General features: G+C 44.3%; 1 protein-coding gene across 1 annotated transcript; it reads right to left on the bottom strand.

Moving 5' to 3' along the window:
* Positions 1 to 722: 722 nt before the first annotated feature.
* PLS3 (plastin 3) lies at positions 723 to 22,614 on the bottom strand (the record flags this gene model as incomplete). The annotated part of the gene is made up of 16 exons (XM_084268982.1): positions 723 to 2,000; positions 2,811 to 2,935; positions 3,506 to 3,629; positions 4,511 to 4,644; positions 4,765 to 4,879; positions 5,512 to 5,590; positions 6,081 to 6,276; positions 6,758 to 6,853; positions 6,966 to 6,992; positions 8,228 to 8,370; positions 9,537 to 9,702; positions 10,361 to 10,442; positions 11,694 to 11,826; positions 12,519 to 12,648; positions 14,997 to 15,160; positions 22,548 to 22,614. The coding sequence occupies 16 exons, from the start codon at positions 22,612 to 22,614 to the stop codon at positions 1,868 to 1,870; spliced, it is 1,914 nt and encodes a 637-aa protein (XP_084125108.1). The 3' UTR covers positions 723 to 1,867.
* Positions 22,615 to 23,723: the final 1,109 nt, after the last annotated feature.

The raw sequence follows: 23,723 nt of genomic DNA, 5'->3' as shown, positions 1-23,723 counted from the left end.
AAGGCCTTCTAGATAGGTCAGGAGGGGACAACCCAGACCAGGTTTATGCAGTTGGGGGTCACAAATCTTTGCTTACACACCACCAGTCTCACACAAATTGCTCCTGATTTTCAAAGCCACTGCTGATTCTGGGGACTTTGTGCTGCCAGGCCACCATTTGGACAGAGCTCACAAGATGCCCAGGCTCTCACCCCTGGGTTCCAGGATTGAAGGAATTGGTGCATTGGGATCATCATGTCCCTCCAGCACCCACAGTGAGTAGGCAAATCCGCACCCCCCCATCCCAACAGCTGGTGGCTGCTAGGCATCCCCTCGCTCACCACAGCACCCCAAGACTCAAACCATGCCTGACCTGGGTCAGCTGCTGCTACACCCCCAGACTTGTGGTTTCCAGCAACAAGCCTGGATGGCATCTCCCAGATACAGCAAACAACCTTCCTCCCTCCTCCTGGGTTTTGCTCTAACAGGGTTCCTCCGCTACATCCCAGACATCATCTTTGGACACACAGCAAAGAGCACACGTTTTACAGAAGCTACCAGAAAGGCAGCACCTCACTTCAACGCCAGTGCCCGTTTTAGGAAAGGACATACCCCAATTTTGGGATGTCTTACAGATCAAGAGACTTGGTACCAAACAAAAAGGTCCAAGGAAGAACAGCTCAAAGCAGCTGAGGACAGATTCCCATGCCAGGTCAGTGTAAATAAGGAGAGAAGCATGTATTTAAATGTTTTTATTTCAACTAATGCTTTGCCACCATATTACATCACTTTGAATAGCTTGGAATAGCAATATGATCTCAAAATATAGCAAACAGCTTGCCAAAGCAAGATAATATTAAATCCTATGGATACAGCATCTTCCTTCTTTGGCGACGCTTCCTTTTATCTGTAAAAATAGTTTTATGTCCCAGCACATCTGCTGTTCAGTTTATCAAACCCTGCTGTTCATAACATTTGCCTCTTCCCTGCACAAAACCTCCCCACCATTTTTTATATCCAACAGCATTTTAAATAAAAACGTTTTCATGCAATTTCTGTAAAAATTATTTTCTAGGTGCACAGAACTCAACCAAGATGCATACAAAAATGCATTCACTCCCATTCTCAGGTGTCACCGTGCCATCAGCAACATGATATCACCTTACTGCAAGAGGTCCAAGGATGGTGGTATTCTCATATATAGTATAACTTTAAAAAAAAATAATAAAATCAAAAAAACCCTTTTCATAAGCAGCAAGAGAAAAACTGCCATGCTTTATTTGTAATCAAAGTAGTTAGATGTATAAAAAGCACCATGTACAGAGAATACCAGAGGAAGATCCATCTTCCTAATTACTCATTTCTCATTTAGCATTGCGAGCTGGCCTGCAGGTCCCAACTTGTACTTTAGCTTTATTTGCAAAGTTAAGGAAGTGGTCAAACCAAGAATATGCTTGGACCATACGACAGAAATTAAACTGGATTGGAGATAGAAATTAGATTTGTTTCCATTACAACTCATACCAGCCACCTTACAGCCCTCAGGGTAAAAAAAAAACACCCACCAAGAATCTGAGAAATAGTGGAGTGAAAACAGCTCCAGAGCAGTATTGCAAGATGCAGGTCTGTTATGAATGCATTTCTGTGAGCTCTTGAGAAGTTAAACTTTCCTTTGGGAAAAGAGCACGTCTGTTGGTTAAAACTCCTCTCCCTGAGAATTTTGATTAGGCTTTGCCTTGCAAGGCAAAACAAAGTCCTTTGTACTTCAACAGTTCCTAGGCCAACAGCATTTCAGTGTGATCACAGCTGATCTGCTACTCATGCACCCAGGGTGGCAGGTTGGGTTTTTGTTGCATTTTGGTTTTTTTTTTCTTTACTTTCAACCCTTCTATACTCGCTTCATTCCTCTGCCCATCAAGCAGGCAAACACGGTCATGACCATCTTCGGTTTCACCTCCACAAGATCTTCTGGAAGAGCATAAACTCTGGCACCAATTCTTCTTGCCATGGACACAGCATACCTATTCACCACAGAAAACAAGTGGGTTAGCACTGAGACTGCCACCAAGAAATGACAAGTCAGCTCCTGCCCTAACACAATTTCACCTGTTACCCTCCCTACTAAGACTCAAGATGTGCAACAGTCCAATCACATCAGGTTTATAAATTATTATGTTTTGCTGTATTTTTTTCCCCAGTAAAGTGTCTTTAATGGGCAAATTCACTTTTCAATGTCAAGTCCACTTTATCAACAATTTTTAAAAGATGCAATTAGTATCTGTTAGGGCTAATAGATAAGCATGTATAACTGAAGATCAATCATCTAACATTTACCTTTCTCCTTCTGTTTGCACTTTAAAAACAACTAAGCAAGACTTATCTGCAAGAAACTTTGTGGTTCTTCTGTCACTGCAGAACAGTCACAGAACACGTTTCAAAGGCAGGTTTAAGAGGCATATTGATGATTGACAATTGATTATTGAACTTGACAATTGATGATGATTCAACGAGACAGGAGATGTACAAGAGTTCACTTTCAAAACCTGCCAAGCACTTGAGATGCCCAACAAGCAGGTGAGAAACAGAGTACTGCTGCTGGGAACTGCTTGGGCTGTGTTTCTCTCAACAAGCAAGAGTCCAGCCAACTACTCCCTCCAGCGTTACAGGCAGGGACAGCAATCAAATTTGTAGTGCTGCCTATCTATAGAATGGTCTTAAACGAGGCTGAAACCCACAGTAATAAACTGTGGTAAAACCACTTGCAGCTTAAGGCCAGCTCATAAAAGGCACACTCTTTCAATGCAAAACAGCTTTTGAGATAGCAAACTTACTTAGCATTATTTTGTTTGTCATCTTCCGATAGATGACCAGTCTTTACAAGGTCATAGTTGATACAACCAGGCTGTATAGCATCGATTAAATCCACAACCGCCAAGCTTGTGCTGATAGTCTTGTCCTAGAGAATAGAGGGACAGGCATGTAAAGATGAGTATCTAATCCTTAAAGCATCCTCCTCATCCCGATTTAGCTGCTCTGCAACGTGCAACAAAACAATCTTAAAACAAGCCATTTCCGAGCAGCAGTGTCAGTGATCATTCCCAGCTGGACCACAGGGAAAACCAAACTGCTGCTTCTCCTTTGGTAACAGTACAAGTGCATTAAGTTGAGTGCTCTGAAAATACACAGCAGTATCTGATGTGCAGGCAGCAGTTCTGCCCTGCTGACCAGACCCCAAAGGACAACACTCATTAAAACGTTGGCCAGCATCTCAGCCCCCAATTCTGTCCCACAGTCTGGCCACCCTCCCCTCCTCTGCCACCCCACTGGTGCTCTTGCCCCACCAGTATTCACCACCATGAGCAATCCTAAAAAGTCTCCTCTGGTAGCTTGAAGCCACTTTGTTCCCAGCACAGACAGCATCCTGTCCTGCCTAAACTCCTTTCCAAGATGCCCCTGCTGTTTCTCCAGCTAAGGAAATACTTTTTGGACACCCCTCTCTTTTTGGATGCAAGAAGGGAGCCTGCACCTTGAAGTTCTGGATGGAGGTGGACTTGCCAGCTTCTTTCAGGGTCTGGTTTACCCAGCTGACTATGATGTCATCATTGGCTTTTTGACCATCACCCAAGTCTTCGAGGACATTCAGCGTGTACCTGAGAACCAGCAGAGAGAACAAGGTTAGACACAGAGCCCGGGCAAGCCCTGGTGAGCACGCAGCCAGGACACAATGTGAACCCATGGCAGCTTGGAAAGTCTTCACATAATCTCAGCTCTGATTTTGGGGGGGAGTTGGTGGGGCTTTTTTAACGTCCTTTAGCAAAATGGAAGAATCATCCATCTTATCTGAAGTGCTATTTCTATTAAAGCACTTAGTCTTTCAAGTCCTTTTAACAGGAGCTCACAAAACTGCCTGGGCTCAGGACACTTGTTAAACTGTTTCACCATTGATCATTTGCTCCACAGGGATAACACATTACCTAAAGGCCATGGGTCAACTCACAAGTTAACATTCTGACCTCTAATGCCAAATAAGAAACTACCATGCAGTGCTTTGCATATATATATATATATACACATTTGTCATCTTAGAGTTCTTCAGAAACACGTAAGTAAAAGAACGATCAACTTAGCTATTTTTTCCTATTGCAATCCAGGAAGGAGTTATAAAGCAGCACTGGATCTTTCTCAATTTCCCATTAAAAACTAGAACATAAAAGTTGCATAAGTGTTCCTTGCTTAGGGTTTCTGTATGTGGACCAGACCTGAGAAGAAAAGACAGAACTGATCCTGGTCAGCAGGGTGTTCACAGATCCACCAGCAGGTTCTCTGGAGGTCTCTGCTCCAGCCTCCCTTGTGGAGCAGGATCAGCTCTGCCACAGCTTTGTCCAGTTGTTGCCTCAGAACCCCACAAGGACAGAGGTTTTAAAATCTTTCTGGGTGACCTGTTCCAGTGCTGCAGTGCTCTCATAGCAAAAAAACCTCCCAAAACTCTGAACTCCATTCACAACTTCTACGTGTCTGAGACAGATCCTACCTTCTCATCAATTGCCAGACTAAAGCTAGCGTCAACGTCGGATTTCCATCATTCAGATCCTGTCCTCCAATGCCAACCAGGGAGAATTTAGCTGGATGCTTTCCCAAGTCTACAGCGTAGTTACAGTTTTCTAGCTACACAGGGAAAGAGTTTGAACAGAAAAATCACTCACAAATACATTTACTTGACTTGAAGCCTCAAACAGGAAATCGTTAGTGTCCACAGCTCCTTTTAAAGCCTTTTGAAACACTTACCTTTTTCATGTTTGCTCCAAGCTTAGGGTAAGGAGGCTTGTTAACTTTATTCCAGTCAACAGGAACTTTGATCTTTTCATATAACTGTAGTATTACCAGTGCATCTTGGAGATCGCTAAAGTGGAAAACACTGATTAAGCCTAACGTCTCGATTTAAATGCACTCTGACTTTGTGACATCATGAATAATCACTACTCTAAGTTGTTGCAATTTCAACAACCCTAAAAAGAAAACAAAAAATCAAAACACTTTGTAGTTTTCAGGGCAGGAGAAATATGCCATGCTTAACGTGCTCACCTAGCTGCTATGCTAAAGCAGGCTTTAACGTGGAAATCAGCAACTCATCCATAGAAGAACATAAAATTCAAAGGTAGCCACCTCTCTCCACTGACTACAGGGACTCAGAGTACCTTGCCTCCTAAATACGAGGTCTGAGTTAAGCTATAAAATAAGGTGACAGAGAATATAGTTCCAGTTGCTCAAGCAGGTCCAAATGTACTGGATCTAAAGGTAACAATTGATACAAGATAAGGAAAAATAAACAGATTGCCTCCAGCCCTTAAAAGCCAACTGCTGGCTCAGAAATCCCTGAGCTACAGACTGCAAGGAGGATACGCTGAGCATCTCCTACCCCCTACCATCACCCTTTCTCCATCTCTTTGCTCAGCACTGTGGGCAACAGGACTCTGGAGCAGGCACATCTCTAGTCTGACCTAGCCGGGTCTCTCCCAAGAGCCTAATGCTTACCCATAGAGGTGATTTACATGGGGGTTCACACCAAGGGAGTTCATCCAGTTGCGGAAGGTTCGTTCTTCGCGTGTCTCTCCTGGAAGAGAGAAAACAGGTTCATGCAATTTCTGCAAGCTCAAAGCTGTGCAGGGTTTCACACCTTGCAAGGCTGGAAGCTTTGAATGGCAGAACTCATCAATTAGGTTTTTGAGGAGAAAAAGGGTATTTTTTCTACTATAAATTTTTCAGCGGAAGAGGCTTGTCCTTCCAGCTAGTTTTGGATATCAAGTGTAATTTCCTCAGCCCTCAGGAGAGCATGGTTTTTGTACTTTCTGCAAGAAATAGTAGGAAGGTGATCTTTCACACAAGCATTAGCTAACTGCTGTCTGGGAGCCAGGCAGCCCAAGCCCTAATCCCAGTTCTACCAATTAGTGCTCCCATGAACATCTCACTGTATTACTGAGGTACTCCTACTCATCACAGGAGATAGCAGCCTCAACTTCCCAGCCCTGGCACAGCACAGGCTTTTGTGACAAGTGTTTGCTTCAGGTATTTCTGTCCTGCTCATTTTGTGACTGATACATCACCTTCCAGCAGGGTCCAGTCGATATCCTGGTTTTCAGGCTTGGTAAGCGCTGGGTACTTGTTGAACAGGTTGGCAACGAAGGCCAGGTTCAGTTTGGGATTCCCACTGACCACATCAGCTGGCGTGACGAACTGCCGGCAGCCGAGCCGATCTGCCTGCTGAAGCATGTACTCTGCTCTCCGCAAGTCATCCTTTTCCTGACAGGGATGCAATGGACAAGAGCTGTCATGGAAGAGATTGGGCTACAAAGCAGATGGAAAGCTCTTGCCTGATACTTGAGGTGAAGTCACAACTCCACCTGCCTTCGTTAGGCATCAGTGGCTAATCAAATAAAGGAATAAAGCGTGCATGCTAATCCCTGCTGCTGCCACCAATGTAATTTTCTCAGTATGTTTCCTAGCAAGGTGCTTCCCAAGTTTATATGCTTCCCAACTTTTATGCTTTTTGAACTTACTGGTTCAAGAGCAGCAGCCAGCATGCTCCCAAATGGAGCAAAACCACATACGATTTCTCAATCATACACGTTAATTGGTGGGCAGTGATGAGGGCTGCAACCACCACTCATTTAGCACATACCCAGGGTGTGCACATGCCCACCGATACTTTACACGACATGTCATGAGGCAATTACAGGGTGCAGGTAGTTTGCAGTCGTATGGCAACAGCCTGAATACTTACATTGAAACCTGACATGTTAATATCGATCTGAGGCTCTCCTTCCTTCTGCCCTTTAGGTGCAATTTGATTTAGGAGGTGGAAATAAGCTCTGGAATCCTGAAAGGGATGAAAAAGAAAACTCAGGTCTGCTGCACAGCAGCAAATACACCATAACAATTAATTTCAGGCTTATTTATAACAGGTCACTGGGCATAATTGGCTTATGTACCTTTACTGAATTACCAAAATCTGTAAGCTTAAAGAGAGTGAGACGACAGAAATCCAGGCAGCAGGAAAGGAAACAGAAAGGGAAAAGGTTAGAAATATTTCCGATTAAAATGATGGGTTTTAACAGTGAAAGCTGCCATTGCTGCAGCTCCTCCAATGTCTGGAGGAGGCAGTGACCCTTTGCTGCTCGCTGTCATAGCCCTAACCCCCAAACAAGGCAGCTTTTCCTACTGCTAAAGCTACAATGAATACGGCTCAGTGAAGACAAAGTCCAGGCAACAAGCTGATCATAGTAATTTCTGAATGTTTTCTCCTATGCCTGCCCATTAGCTAGAATAGCTTAATGGAGAGAGGCCAGGGGTGGTCACAAACTAGGAGTAGCCAATAGGTGCAGTTATTATTCAGCAGTTACAAGCCCTTTTAGTCCTCAGCACTAAGAAGGACCTCAAGCATATCCTGGAAGCTTGTGGGCTGTACCAGGCAAGCATATATACACACAGAGGGGAGCTCTGGGCTCCTCATGCACCTCGATTATATTTTCTTTTTTCCACCCCCAAAGTCTTCTAGCTGTTAATCTACTCAGTCCTTTCTCCTCCTCAAAACTGCTGGCCATGTGAGCAAACTCCAGAAACCTGCTGAGACCCAGTGCCCCAAACCCCCACACTGACTAGAAGTCACCACACTTAATTTCTCACTAGTACTGAAAGAAAGAAGCTACCCCCTACCATCTGAAAAATAGCTTCAAGACTTCCTGCTCCCACTTTTACTCAGCCCAGTGTAGAGAATAAGGGATCTTGTTTCCCTTTCTCTCTCCAGCCCATGATGTTATGGATGAAATGCCATCACCTGCCAAGAGCATGCCAAAATCGTGGTCTCTAGGGATGCAGTTAAACATTTCACCCTGTGTGAGCTCTATACTCTTGAAAAATTATTTCCATCAAAAAAGATGGATTAAGAATATTTGAACACACAAGTAATATTAATTTCCTACTCCATTAAAACACGCAGCAGCTTTGCAGGGCACTAGCACTGGAGAAAACACTCCAGACAGTTAACACTGGGCTCAACCTTATAGCAAGAGAGAACAGCTCTGTGGTACCTTAAATATACCATCCATAAAGCCCCTGCTAAGCCTGCTCAGTGTATTAAGGTTAAGAAAGGTCTTTCCTGTGGATGAAGAGCCTCATTAACAAGTGCAAACATGACCCTGACCAGCTCCTAGCCTTTTCCCAGGCATGTGCAGGCCAAGAGAGCTCTCTGTACCTTGATATCCGAGCTGAAGTTATTGATTTTGTGCCAGCCTGCGTTTTCCAAGTGGAAGTTGGCCCATCTTAGGAGCAATTCTTCTGGGGATAGTTTCATAAGGTCCTCCAGATTTTCACCATCACGAAGTAAGGCAGCCAGTGCTACAAAAGAAAAGCTTGTGAGGGGAAGGAAGGGGTTTTCCAAAGGCAAACCTGCCTGTGAGAATCAGAGCTGCAGCCACGTTTCAGGGGGAGAAGGGAAAGACAATAACAACTACTGTTTAAATCAAAATAATCTGGGTATTAGTGGACTTTTCCTGAGTTACACAGAGAAGACTATGAATGATGTAGAAAACTGTGTAAAAAGTATTTTCTTGTCTTTTTTTTGGTATTAACAAAATTCTCTGGAATTTTACGTGCAGCGTTTTAAGCTGATGACAGTGAACTAAGCATAAATGTATTTTTATCTGAATAAAAAAGTGCTTCCAAGCAGTTTCATATGCACTGTTAAAAAAGGCCAAAGAAGCCAAGACAAGCACTCTTTTAGCTGGTCACTGCTTCCATTGCCACGAATTTTCAGTCTAAGCCAAACAATATTACCACTTCTTGATTGGAAAGTTTAAATAAGAGACACTGAAGACCCTCCTGGGTGCTCTGAGCCCACGCTGAAATAACAGAGCCCTCTGAATGATGTGAAAAGTTGAAGCTTTGGAAGTTGTTGTGCAAGACCAAGTAATCACAGGGGAAGAGCTGCAGCACCGCTCCCCCACTGCCAAGAATGAAGCGAGAGCTCAGCTGCACCATTGACAGTAGCAAGGAGGATTTCAGGAGAACCATGTCACTGAGAACACGTCCCTCAAGAGTTGAAACCCCTCCCATTTTATTTGATTTTGGGTGGTTTTTTGAGGAAGATTTATAGTTTTCTATAACCCTAAAAACATGCAAGATCTTTTGTCACCTCCCATCACTGCCATGCACATATGGCTGAAGCACATCGGGAGAGCCTGCCCAGCCCAAGGTGTCACAAAGCAACACGCTCAGTCACACCACAGGGACTGAGCCAAGAGGCATTTTGACTTCCAGTGTGTTCAGCCAGCGTGACAAGGCTGACACAGTTACCAGGATAGCACAACACACCTGCCCAGACCTGCTTACAGCTATTAACAGGCTGGACAGCACCCAGTTCAGCACATGCCCTAATGAACCCAGGGAGTGAGTATACCCCTTTCAGCAGAGAGGGGAGGGAACAGGCAGCAACAGGGCTGGAGGTGACAGCACAAGCAACAGAGGTTCATGCTTTAGAAGTTATCACTTAGAGTTCCGTTTACCTTCATTGCGGCTGAGCTCGATGTCAGCGAACAAGCCAATCTTAATGATCTGCCAGAGGAGCCCAAGGACCAGGTGGGGCTTCCCTTCCCTCAAGTCCTCTGCGCCAATATTGACAACATGACACCCAATGGCGGATGCAGAATTCAATGCCAGGTTCAGGTTCTCCTGCAAAGAGCACAGCCGAGTGAGACACAGCCAGGGGAGATGCTGCTTTGCCTTTCATCCAGGACCAGCAGAGTGGAGATTTCCCACTAAGTCCTTGCTCCAACAGCAGCAGCTTGGAGGAAATTCTCCCAGTTGTTCTGGCTGAAGTTTTAACAGAGCTGTGGTGGCAGCAGGCTGAATCAATAAGAACTAAGCTAGGCACCAGGGTTGAATTTCAGCCTCTGGTATTAGGTTTCAGCCTCTGAGTCGCATCTAGTGGCGTCAACAAGAACAGGGCTGGAGAAGTGTTAAGTTATACACACACAGAGGCATCCTCACAAAAACAACCTGTAGCACTATGGGACGATTCATAGATAGCCAATGCCAATAGCCACACTGTTGTAAGAACTCAGTGCTGTCTAGCATCACCACAGCAGCATCAGGTGTGCACAGCACTTCAGCCACTTTACCCATTCTGTCATGAAGTTCACATTTTTATCTTTTGAGCTGTACCCACAGCACTGTCATTTATGTGCAGTACAAAACTGCCTTTCATAATTAAATGCAAGTTACGAAACTCACTCCTTTCCAGAGCCCCACAACAATTCCTTGAGCCACCATACTATTTTCATTAATTCCACCTAAATATGAGTTTCAGCAAAAACACAGAAATGTGTACCTGAATTATGAATGGTGTGAGCTTCTTCTTGTTAATTGCTCTTTCATCAATCGTGTCCGGAACAGAAAGATTGATCATTTTGCTAGGAGGAGGAAAAACAATAGTAGTTGAACAGCATTTAGCATTTAATCTCAACAATCTCAATGCACTGTTACAACACTCACCACAGGGCATTTCCTTCTGCCTGTTTGGTTTGAATCAAGGTTGTGTAAATCAGAAGTTAATATTTATGTTATCAAGAATGTATTTGTAACTAATAGCTAAACTTGAAACCTTAAACATGTTAGTGGCCACTACTGATCTCAGCTGCTGGAGCAAAAAGACCATATGAATTATTCACAGCACAGTCACTGGACTAGCGAAGACTCGTTGCTCTGCTGACACCCACTGCAGATTCTAGCAAGAACACACACTTCCTCCTATTGTAAAGGTGTAGTACTGCTGGCAAGAAAAGACTGTCCCCAAAAAGCATAGACACTCTGGGAGCTCAGTGGGTAGCACATGAGCACAATGAATTTTTAGTCAACAGAAAACACAACAAGATTTTTACTTTATATTACAAACTACTTGCTACTCAATTCAGTCTTTGCCTAAAGGACCTGAATTACTTGAAAGTGGGGAAATAAAAAACCCAGAGTAAATCAGAAGGAGAAATGAAAGGGGATGGGCAGCCCATTAAATGTCTTTTGTCTATTAATACAGAGTTACTTAAACTCTAAGCTGATCCAGTTCTCCATTATATTAATTCACTTACATTTGAAAAACAGACCAAACCCAAAAGGAATCCCATACATAGAAGGCAGCTGGTGATTAGCAGCCCTGGATGCCTTCTGTTTTCAATATGCAGCAAAATAAGTTAGTAAAGTAACTTAGGGAAGTTATTATTGAAAGCAACAAGAGGATTCCCAGAAAAAACATTTTTGGATTAATCCCTAAGGTTCCCACAGGAGTTACCATCTAAAGCATCCACAAAAACGGGCTATTTAACACACCTGCCCTCCCCAAACTACCTAGCATCAGGCTGAGTTAGTACCAGGACAACTTCTGCTCCCACAAGGCAGCTTCTCCACTTCAGCAAACTCAGTCTGAAGCCCAAACAAAAAACACTAGACAAAAATACCAGCTTGTGAAGCTGGCATCAAAGCTGAAGCATCACGCAATAACGAAAGCCTGGGTGACTGAGGCTCTTTTTGTATATGCAAAACATTACACACACACACTACTCATAAAACCAGCCTAGAATGGGATGAAAATTCCCCTAACTACAGATTTGGGAAGTTATTTTGGTGGGTTGGTTTGTTTGTTTTTAAGTTCAGGAGCCATCATGACTTACCATAGCACAATCCCATCTCCCACAGCTTTGAACAGGTCATCTGTATTTGGGTTCATCGGAATAACATGCCTACAGTCAGGATCATTTTCCAGGGCTTTGTTTATCCAGTTTACGAAGGCATACTTCTCTTCCTCTAAGATCACCAAATGTAAATTTAATGCAGGCTTTTTCAAAACATAGCAAAGATTTTCCCCCCAAAAAATAAGCGTACAATAGCCCCAGGAAATAAAAGCCCCACTGTCATTACCACACTATATTAGTCACACAAAGTTTAAAGAAATATGACTTTCACTTCCAATTACTGTTATTTACTCATTACCGTAGAATCATAGAGGTTGGAAGGGACCTCAAGAGATCATCGAGTCCACCCCCCCTCCCCACCAAAACAGGCTCCCCAGCTCATATTGCACAGATGGGCGTCCAGACGGGGCTGGAATATCTCCAGAGAAGGAGACTCCACACCCCCTGGGCAGTCTGTCCCAGGGCTCTGTCACCCACACTGTGTAAAAGTTCTTCCCCATGTTGGTGTGGAACTTCCTGTGCTCCAACTTGCAGCCATTGCCCCTTGTCCTGTCTCCACAGACCAACAACTCTTACAATTAAGCGTGACACAAGGACTTCATCAGCTAGCACAGTTGACAACACAAACACACAGTTAATCCACGCACCACTAAACTTGCATTACCCTCTAACTCTGTCCTGCTCTCACATTGATGTGAGATCATTCAGCTGCTGGGGAACAAAAAGCACAGCACACAGCAAGGCAGTAGAAATCTACTACTTAAGGTCTCCAGGCAAGAGAGGAGCCAAAAGGCAGAGCGGTACCTGAGTAGGAGTGCTGCGTCCCCTCGCTGGAGAGCTCGGAGGTGCCCCCGATCGCACAGATCCCTTCCTTCCGGTTAATGGCCTTCCTGAACGTTTTGGCGATATCGCTGCTCTTCACCTCTTGGAAAATCTGCAATTTCAAGTGCTCTGTTAGCCAAGGAAAACTCATCTTTGTCAAATGAAAGGGTCACAAAGGAAGTGTTTCTTCTCAGCTTTAAAGCAGACTTGGTAGGAAACCCAGCAAACGTGAAAGGCTCAACAAGGGTGTAGCAGCATCAAATTTAACACAGTGGGCAGAGAGTCGTCCCACTCTCTCAAACACACATCACAAGTGCCTATTGAAACAGAAGCATTAGGCATGAAGTACCTCACATACATTTACTTTTTCAAGACGACTTCAGGAATCCACAAGAAACAAAGGAGTGAAACCCTTGCAGTCAAAGCACAGGTACATGCAGCAGTTTCCACAGGACCAAAGTTGAGAAAGCTGTTGTGTAATTTTAACCTTTCTGTGTAAGCCAGAGCTCACATGACAGTGACTTCAGTCGACAGAAAAGACTTTGCCCACAACCCAAGAAACAACACTCTAAGTGTACAACAGACAGAGCTGCGATGATGTGCAACCATGAGTGGTCCAGGTAAGTATTCCCCCTCCCCCAACAGCATGCTAGGGACTAACTGACTAAACACCCTCATGTTGGAGGGGAGAGGGGTTTCAGCACAGAAATATTAACATGTGCCATTTGTACATTACTATCAGTACCCCTGAGGTCCTACAGAACTGAGCAACTATTGGAAAAAAATACATTCGGTGGCTTGAAAGCCTGCTGTAATTCCCTCAAAAGTTAAACAAATTATACTTTCAACCATGCTGAAAACATAACAGAAACACATGTGTGTCTCTAAACACTGCTCAGAAGGCAATTAAACAGCCCTGTAAAGCAGGACATATGTTTAAAAACAGAGGAGGGGACTTGCCCACCCAACTTCAGAGCAAGCCTGATGGCTGTCATGCCTTATCTTCTTCATCCCTTAAACACAGGGAAGAGGGCAAGGCAAGATGACCATAATGAGACCTCCTGATGGCACACAAAGGTTTTGCTCACCCCTGAGATCAGGTAGAGCTGACTGAAGGAAGGCTCAAGAGCCTAAGAATCTGGGTTTTTCTAGTTGGTTATTTTTAAATATCAGGATTTTACTACAGATTTATTTTAAATTTTTCTGGACTAATTACTGATATTACATACCTTGTTTGAAAAATATGTGCTTTAATGCTAAGGTACTGCTAAGCTGTTTGACCCCAACCTCAAGTTCATGTCATCCTTTGTACCCTGAACCCCAGCAAAAGTACTCTGAGGTAAAGAACAGCAACAACTGTTTGCAAAAATCCTACCACTAATGACTGCTTCTACTGTATAGCTTAGTTCCCTGCAAGTCATTTCATGTTTATATCTGGTACCATTCAAATGTAACAGGAGATTTATTTCTTCCTTCCTAGTGCAAAATTAAAGAATTACAGACGGGCTCAAACCAACAGCTGAAATGTGCACCCAGCATGCAAGTGTTAACAGACTGCAAACAAACTCCAACTTACTAGTTGACTCCGAACTCAAGAGTTCAGAGGGTCTGAAAACAATTAAGGAACAGAAGGTGAAGATAAATTAAGAAATATGAAGAAAAATAGTTGACTTGAAAACAGCCACCTTGATGTACTGCACATATTCTTACTCTTTAAAAAACCTTCAGAGTATTAAAAGGGTTAAGAAATGGATATTAAATCAGTATCTCAGAAGTGTTGTGTTTTTGTAAAAAACCCCAAACAACCAAACCAGAATCCCACAAACCAACCCAAACCCCCCCAAAAACCAAAACAAGAATCTGACCTATTTCTACAGAGAAAGGCTGAAGGTTAGACCCATCCTCCAGTTTCTCCTCTCTCCTTGCTCCTGTTCTTCCCTTTTAAGGCAACAAACAGGTCTGAATTTTCCTAGATCAGCATCTAGGACTAACCTCCAAGTGTATCTTGAAACGCCCTCTCAAATCTTCAGCAAATGTCTGCAGTCCCATTAAATTGAGAAAGGGAAAGCAAGTGCTCATTTATGTACCTGGAAAAACTGAATAGCTTCCAGTCAATACTGTAAGCTTAGAGAACTGGAAGTCTTTTTTCCAGTGTCACCTCATGTGGAAATGGTCTTTCGGCCTCCAATGAAGTTTTCATATAGGAAAAGCATTTTAATTCTTTTTTGGATTTTGTTTAAAAACCCACTCGTTTCCCCTCTGTCCAAATCTAAAGGCTGGCAGAGACAGTGGTCACATGCAGAGATTGGTACCAAGAACTGATTTTTACATGGCACATCCTCAAAAGCAATCAGTTTGTAGAAAGAAAACAAGGATTAAGTTCAAACTGTTCTACCCCCTTCCTTAGATTCGTCTTAAAGGAGTTCCCCAGGCTGCTGGAAATTCACAAATACCACTTACATAGACAAACTCTTCAAAACTAATCTTCCCATCTTTATTCTTGTCACTGTCAATCATGAGTTTCTGGATAATCTCTCTCACTTTGTACCCGGGGAGAGGCAGGTTGGCTTCCTTGAAGAGCTCGTGCAACTCATAGTCACAGATGAACCCGTTGCTGTTGAGGTCTGAGGAAGAGAAAGGGCAAGAGAAGGTTTTAGAAACATGCCAGTGCCCTGACAGGACCAGCCCCAGACAGCAGGACACAAACATAGCCCCTTTGCTCAAAAGGTGCTTTACAGAGAGCAACCTGCACACATCTACAACATGTGGAGGTAGTCAGAAGTGTCTTAACACAGCATCTCATGGCTTAACTGTTTTGGGGCCACATTGCACAGAGCATTCAGCAGGATGCCTACACCAAAAATGCCTACTTGATACACTATTTAATTGACACACCAAGAGCACACCAGGAATCTAAAGCATGTGGTAAACACACAGAGCACATCCTCAGAGATGGTCCCAGCACAAGCCACGAGATGTCTCTGGCTTTGGATGACAGCTCTGAAGCAGAGCTGACCATGATGGTTAGTGCAAAACTTTCCTATCAGAGCATCCACATCTTCACAAATAATCTCCAGAATGTTTCTTTTTACATTTAGCTGCAGCTGGCTTTACATGTTAAAAATAGATGGTAATGAAACACAGCCCTTCTTACATTCTGAACCAAAAACACTAAGTCAGCTCTGCATTTGCATTTTCTATCACATTGATAACATTATCCATTTATCTCTGACAGAAAATTACAGCCAGATATTTTAAAATTGCCCAAGAATACTCTGCAAGGACATTTGCTTTAAGAGTCAAGCAGCAAGCCACATCAGGTTGGCATGCTTAGCAAGACATTATCACCTATTAAATTTGGGAAGAAAGAAAACAAGAATCCAGTGTGAATCTGGAGCTTTTCACATCAACAGATCCCAACCCATTTGAGGATGTCATCACATCTACTGACTGCACAGGGCAAATCCAGCAGCCTTACGTCTTTCTTCAGGCAGTAAAGTGCTGCTGCCACCATGGAGAGGTACAGATGGGGTGCCTCCTTCCTCAGGCTAACCAGGATGAGCAGGCAGAGTGATTCACAGCAAGGCTGGTGCCCAGCATCTGGCAGAATCAGGCCCATGAGCAGCCAGAGAATTTGAAGCAGTTAGCCCAGATTCACACCCCAAGACATAAGCAGGACCCTCCAGCATGTTTGGAAAGACAGGGATTGAGGGCATGTTGTGCTGGTACTGGCTCAGTAGTGATGACAAAATCCCTCTGCTGTAGCAAGTGGTACAGACAGCCCAGAGAAGTTAATACAGTGCCTGAGATGCCATTTCCTCCCCAGGGCTGCTGCCATTAGGAGATACCAAGCCTGGATTATGGCTGCTGGTGGGGAATACATGGATATTCTGAAGAGGCAGAGATTTGGCATTCTCCTTGGATCACCATTTAAGCACAGGCTCTGCAAAATCCACACCATTCCTGTACTGAAGACATCAGCTGAGCCCTTCAAGGCTCAACCAGAGCAGTCTCTGCACTGAAGTATCTGTGCTACCTGCTCCCCACATCCAGAGCTCCTGGCACTGTGATGTTGCACTGCTGACTGCAGCTCACCACCACCAGCTGCCAAAATCACACCGTGCCACGTGACACCCAGCTTTGCTTGGCTTCATCCAGCCACCATTCTGCTCACATCCCCCATGGGAGGATTTTTCTGCTATTTGTAAGGCAGTACTTGAAGACCATACAGTTAAGTTCCACTTAAGCAACAGCTTCTTGCTGCCCAAGCACCCTTGCAGACTGCTGCCAGCTCCACAGGCTGCACAATGCAAGAGTTGCACCAGCCACTGTATTTGCTTTTATTGGAGTGGGAATCCCACACCACAGCCACTGGGGTCAGTATGTTTAAATGGAAATACTTTTAAGAATGAAAGGAAAAGAAAAAAAAAAAACCAGCATAGCTCTAAAGCCCATTTATTTTTGGCAAATTTTGAAAGTCAATTTCATTTGAATGAGTTGACAGCAGTGATTTTTTGGTTTTATTTCACAGCAAAGTTCCAGCAAGCATCATGGAACCACCACTCCAACCTTCCTCCTCTTCCAGATCCATATGGGATTTTAAAATTGTTTTTGTAAGTTAGCAAGAAAGCAAATTCAAATGCTTAGTGGCAAGCATCCAAAGTAACACAGAGCAAACCTGTGCTCCCTCCTACACTACAGTCCCTAGGCCTCAAACTAAAGAAGAGTATCAATTGCAACAGATTAATAAGTACATTAAACTATGATATGTCAGTGTTTACAATAATAGTGATGAAATAAAGTGGTTTGGGCCAATGATTAATGACAGCAACAGGCTGCTGTCTGGCCTTCAATTTTAGAATTTTATTCCAAAAAAATATAAGCTTACAAAAGCAAGCTTTATGAAACAGTCCAGCCTGAGATGTCATCAGCAAACTATTTCCCCTCCAGATAGATCGCGGCTTCTTCTGTTACAGTTTTCTTATTATTAACTCTAACACCACAGTATACATCTTTTCCCTGCATAACACACAGTCAAGAAAATCAGGTAAGAAGGGATTGCTAATCTCCAGGGCCTATGGGCCAAAAAAACCCCTTTGCTTTTGCCCTCAGCATGCCCACAGCCAACACCCATTGTTTTAGCTTCTGCTTGACTGAACCAAGCACAATCCTTTGCTCTGCTGTCAGATTAAACATGCAAATCCAGAAACACCTGTTCATCGCTTCTTCCCATCAATCCACCACCTAAAATACCTAAGTTTTACATCAACCCAAACGTTAGTAGGCACAGGACTGAGAAAAATACATATTGTATCCTTGATAGGATCACCAATGTGACTTTGATTTAGATTTGGTAAAGGTTTTCCTCTTGATGTGTCTAGCTGAAGCCTTTAGAGTGTTTCTGAACCAGGCTTGTGCATGCAGTGTCTGAACCTATTCAGAAGCGAAAGGGAAACACACAATATATGATATTCTGTGAAGTAGAAGCCTGTTGGGTGAAACAGCGAGGAACTGAGCTCCAAAGACTCTCATCTATAATACACTGGATAGATGCACCAGGCCAAATGATGTTTAAAATCATTTAGAGCTCAGTTCGACATACGAAGCCCTGCATGTCTTTTTAGGCTACAATCTAGTTTAAGGAATTCATTCCCAGCCTCACATTTCCATTGGTTTGCTTGTGGAACCATAGAATGCCTTGTGTTAGAAGGGACCTTTAGAGGGCAGCTAGTCCAACCCCACTGCAGTAAGCAGGGACATCTTCACTAGAGCAGGTCACTCAGAGCCCCATCAAACCTGACCTTGAGTATCTCCAGGGATGGGGGCTCCACTACCTCTCTGGACAGCCTGTTCCAGTGATCCACCACCCTCATATTGAAGATTTTTTTAATGATATCCAACCTACATCTAACCTTTTCTAGTTCAAAACTATTACCCATCATCCTATTGCTACATGCCCCCGTGAACAGCTCTTCCCCAGCTTTCTTACAGGCACCTTTCAGGTATCGGAATAGAAATCATGACTTAAGAACACTGATCAAAATGTAACTGAGGAGTTAGTCTGAGTCATTAGCCCATCTGTGCTTGCTCATTAGACTTAAAGCATCAAGCCTGGCTGCAGGGCAGGTATCAGCAATTTACTGGAGTCTGGGGCAACATCTGCCCATCTTGAGGGTTTCATACACCCCTGCAAAACAGCATTTTCCCAGTCTTCCAGGTGTGCCTGGCTCAAACAAGACTTCTCTCTGCTCACTGAAGGCAAAAAAATAAGTGAGCAGCTCTGCAGCATGAAGAGCCACCCAAAACAGTCATGTGCAACTTGGGAGCATGACACCAACAAAGATGCTGCCCATCTGGAGGGGCTGCACACCGGCAACTCTCAGTACCTGCATTGGGCTCTGACAGCCAGCACATCAAGTGTGAAGGACAGTGTTGAGTAAGGCACTTTAACTCACTCAAAATCCTTGTGTCTTGGGACCTAAGCTCTTCCAACTCTTTTAACAACATCCCAAACATCCATCTGTAAGAGTTACTCTTCCATAGCATATTGGGGAAAAAAAATATCACTAATTTATGTCAGAGATTAAAATGGCATCTATGTCCCAGACATTTTGGGAGTGGGATTTATGAGCATGACAGGTCTGTTGGCTCAACTGCAAGACCCCACACCAAGTTACTGGTTTTGCAGTAAAGATGCCCTCATTTCAAGTTTTAGCTTCTTGGCCACAGAAGGGCAGATTTAAGTCTGAAAGCCTGGTGTACGCACAAGCCCGTGGCTTTGGCTTGGTAGCAGAGTTGAGTAAGTTTAACTAGAGATTTACAGTGTAGTGAAAAGCAGGCCTATTCTTCTCCTAACATGTCAAAAAACCTTCAGCCCTTTAAACATGACAAATAGGCCTGAGACCCCTATCCCAAAGGGCTGCTGCTTCCCTTCCCACTGTCTCTGTTCCCTCCAGCACCACAGAAAAACATATAAAGTAGCAGCATTTAAAAGAAAAAAAATAAGTAAATACCTTTGCAAAACCAGCAAGTTTCATAATTATTTCCAGCATTACTACATGCCCACCATATGGTGCCTTGCTGGTTGCCCTGCAACAGGGCCAGACTTCAGGCGGAAGGTGGTCTAAAATCCCTCTCTAACAAAACCTGAAGTGGTATTTATTCCACAGCCAAAGAGGCTGTCAAAATAGAAGCTCTCCCCAATGAAATGCTTCGGCGTGTGTCCCAGAATTACTAATGGAAGAAAGCAAAATTGTTTTAACAGACAAGCTACAGCCTGGATTCATTATGATCTGCCTGATGGAAAGGAAACTACAGCACATCTGAAGTTTCCTGTTTCTACTGAAAGATGCATGCATGCCAGAGTATGAACCTGGGAAAGGTCACTGCAGTGATGTATGGCACCATCTTCTGCCCATATGCAGGTGGGGCAGCAAAGCCACAAGAAACAAAACCCAAAAGCTGCTTCAAGCTCTGGCTCAGCTTCCTCCCGACAAGTACTTAAAATAGCTTAAATAACAGGATGCAAGAGGGGAAAGTAACCCACATGTTTCCTTTTAAGGATATATGCTCAGCAGGACACACTCTAGCAGGATCACAGATCCCTATTTGCCTTAAGCTAACATTTCAGAGCATTGTTTTACCACCTTGCAGCAGTGAACAAAGTGTTCAGTTGGGTCACAATTTGTAAGTACCTCGGGTTTCCAGAATAGATGCCTATCTCTGTTATCAGAAAGCAGCAAGAACGAAGACAAATAAACAGAGCAATTTTGGAGATTTTGTTCTGCCATGCCTCCCTTGTGAAATGCCACTGTTCAGCCAAGTACATATATACACCCCACCAGTTTTAGAGAACAAATTCAGAGATGAGCTGAGATTTCGAGCAACCTGCTCTTCCCCCACTAACCTGCGGTTAAGGCAGTTCTTACACCCCACTTAAAACTTTTTTTCAGATGTCAAAACACTTTATGCCCCACTGCTGTTCAGCACTTTGATCATTGCCAATACAAATAACCTAGTAGGAGGATACTAGGAAGTGCCTGTTCAAGCTGCAGCTGATTTTAGTACTTAAACCATGGTTTCTCACATGTGGACTACTAGTGAGCAGCAGGCAGTCTATGGGACTCTTGCCTTTTGCTGGCTGTCAGAGAGCAACAACACACCAGCTGCATGAGAGAGACAGGGATACCTTCAAGTGTCATGCAAGGCAAGCGGTGACACAGTGCACAGTAGCACACCTCACTGCCTTCCAGCATCACCAGATGTTTTGATCCAGTCCAGTTGCATATAGAAAAAGCTGGTCAAACACACTTTTAAAGCCCCATCAACCCCACATCCAGCAATTTGCCCCACGCTGGAGTTAGAGCAGGTCTCCAGGAATCCCAAGCAGCTGCACGTTAGAGTGGCACACATCTTGGTGAGGGCTGTGCCATACCTAAATCACACAAAACAGAAGGTGGCTGACAAAGACCAGCAGATCCCCTCTCACTTGGGGGTACGTCCAGGTTAATTATCACATTTTGCAATAATACAAGTTTTGACACTGCTTTTAAAATTTAAAGCCAAACAGGAACCCACCTCCTGAGCAGGGTGAGCTGGTTTCCTAAAACAAACCAGGACTTGACTTGGGTTTCTCTGTGTTTCCAGTACAAAGACAGCAAGCCTCTCTTGATAATTTCCCCCCACACTTATCACAAAAAGCTACTGCATTCCAGACGGGTTAATCATTTTAAGTTTATCCAAGGATGGAATGGGCTGCCCACATCCCAACCTTATTAAGGTTTGCACTCAGAGGCATGTTAAGCAGCAAGGAATACTATGGTCTCTTGCCTTCCTCACTTTGACCTGCTGGAAAAGTGATGTAGGAGAGGGAACTGTCTAAAATGCAATTTACTTCAAGTCCCAACAGGGAATACTGCTCTGTGAGAATGGGTTGTCTTTGAAATTCATTTCTTTCTGCAGACTGCAAGCACAGAGCAAGTGAGAGTTAAGAGCCACCTTGCTGCAGAGGACAGTTTACCCAGTACAGATGCAAGGCAGTGACCAGTATTTGTAACCAGTGCTCAAGCAACATTCACATCCAGTCAGGAAAACAAACCACTGACTGATCACTTGTGCAACTTGTTCCCAGCCAGTGCCAGTCCCGGGTGTGGTTCCCCCGGCTGCATAAACTGACCTCAGCCCACACTGCTGCAGTCAAGCTCCCATCCCACCCCTCCCTGGCATTTCTCTGATCCTCTAGTAAAGCCCTATCAGGAAGCTAAACCAACAGAACACAAATTTTCTCCATGATGTCAGTTTTCTGCCCCTTTCAGCTTCCCAAAGCAGCCTGCCAGAGGCTTCTGCAGTGCCAGTGCAGGGAAAAGCTGGAAGGCAGGCGGAGCAGCTTGGGCTGTGCAAGCCCTGGAGCAGGGAGGCTGGTGGGAAGGTTGGGAGAACCACAGAAGAAACAGAGCCACCAGAGGGCAATGCACATGCACTGCAGCCACAGAGCATTTTATTAGCACCGCAAGCTGCTCTGTAATGGCCAAGTAAACAGCCACTAATTAGGTTTTGCCTACAAGCTCACTGAACGTGGTTCCTCAAATGCACCTGCTCAAACCAGAAATGTGGCACCTACATTTACCCTCTGCATGGCTCAGCCAGTCTGCCAAAACCAGCATCGTCAGAATGAAGCGCTGCGCCAGCCTTTAAGTGCTGCACAGGCTAAAGTAAGGGAATACCTGTTTGGGTATTTCTTCTGCCATCAGGAACCCACAAAGCCCATTCAGGAGCAACAGGGTAAGGCTGTCTGCCAGTGCTGACTGACAGCCACGCTGCCCACATCCCTCCCTTTGTGCTCCGGGGCTAGAAGTGGCAAGCCAGAAGCAACAAGGTTTGCCAAGGGACTCCTCGGCTTGGAGAAGATCACAAGAGCAGCAGACTGCTGGCATCACTGCTCACAGGGGTGGGATAAAGCCATTTCAACTGTATGGCCAAGAGCAGCAAGGGGGCCTCTTCAGTGGGACTTACCAACTTTGTCAAAGGCCTCCTTGAGTTCCTCCAGCTCATCTTTGGAGATCTGCATGGTGTTTGCCATCTCATGAATTTAGGGAGTACCTAAAGAGAGAAAAAGGACACTGAATGAAACCAGGCTGCACTCAAGTGCATGCAGTTTTGAACAGCAGTATAGCAACAATCAGTAACAAGGTCACTATGTTGACAAAAAGGTCTCAAAGCCATGTTTATCTTTCCACTCAGAAAACAGATGTGTGAAACTCAGAAGATGGGAAATGCACTTCTTAACAAGTCAAAAGTCCCATTAGTCTTGTTAATATTTAGCTCTGTGTATTTATTTTATGGGCTACGCTATTCCGCACACATTAAGGTACCTGCTACCAGTGTGTTCTGCAGGTCAGGAAAGCTCACATCTCCAGGGATTTTCCACAACTTGGAACAAAAGCAGAATCCACAGTTAAAATATTAGTGCAAGAGATACTGAAAACTCTGCCTGTCTGTCCCTGAGAGCACACCGTTACCAAACCCAAATATTGAAGATTCTGAATGGTACCTGAAAAAGCTCTTTGAACAAAAAGTAGTATACATGACATTGTATGGGGAAATAGAAGTAGTCTGCTTGTATTCAAACAAGAATTGGGGGTTTTTTTAGAAGAAAAAAATACCTATTTCCCCAGTTAGTCTCTCAGTAGACCATGTAAGCGGTAGGCTGTTTGCACTGGCACTGACCCCCTCCGCCCTCCTAAGCAAGGCACGGCAGGAACACAGCAAGCAAGCAAGCACGGAACAGTAGGCATCAGCCCCAGCTAAAACAGCCCTGGCTAAAATCCCAAGTATGCAGAAACTCCACTTTGATCAGATCTGCTTGGTGTTTAAGAAACAGAGGGGATGAATCATACAGATCCTACACCCATCTGCTATAACCCTCCTCTTCCGTGGACTGATTAGGCCCCACCTGGCCAAGGGAAGCACCACAGGATGGGGACAAGGCCCATATCCCCTTCCCACAACATTTGTGACAGCAGCATCTGATACCCTGTTGGCCCTTTGTCCAATACAACTAAGTGAGATCAGCAATGGATGGAACAATGCAAAAAGGGCAGTCCTTGTGCATGAACAAAAAGGTAGGCACTGATAAGCACATTCTAGCACACGCTAGCTCCAGCTCAGGGTATTAAAAAAAACAGGGAT

Source organism: Gallinula chloropus (assembly GCF_964237585.1).
Source record: "Gallinula chloropus genome assembly, chromosome: 11".
NCBI lineage: Eukaryota > Metazoa > Chordata > Aves > Gruiformes > Rallidae > Gallinula > Gallinula chloropus.
This window is presented reverse-complemented; position numbering and strand designations above follow the sequence as displayed.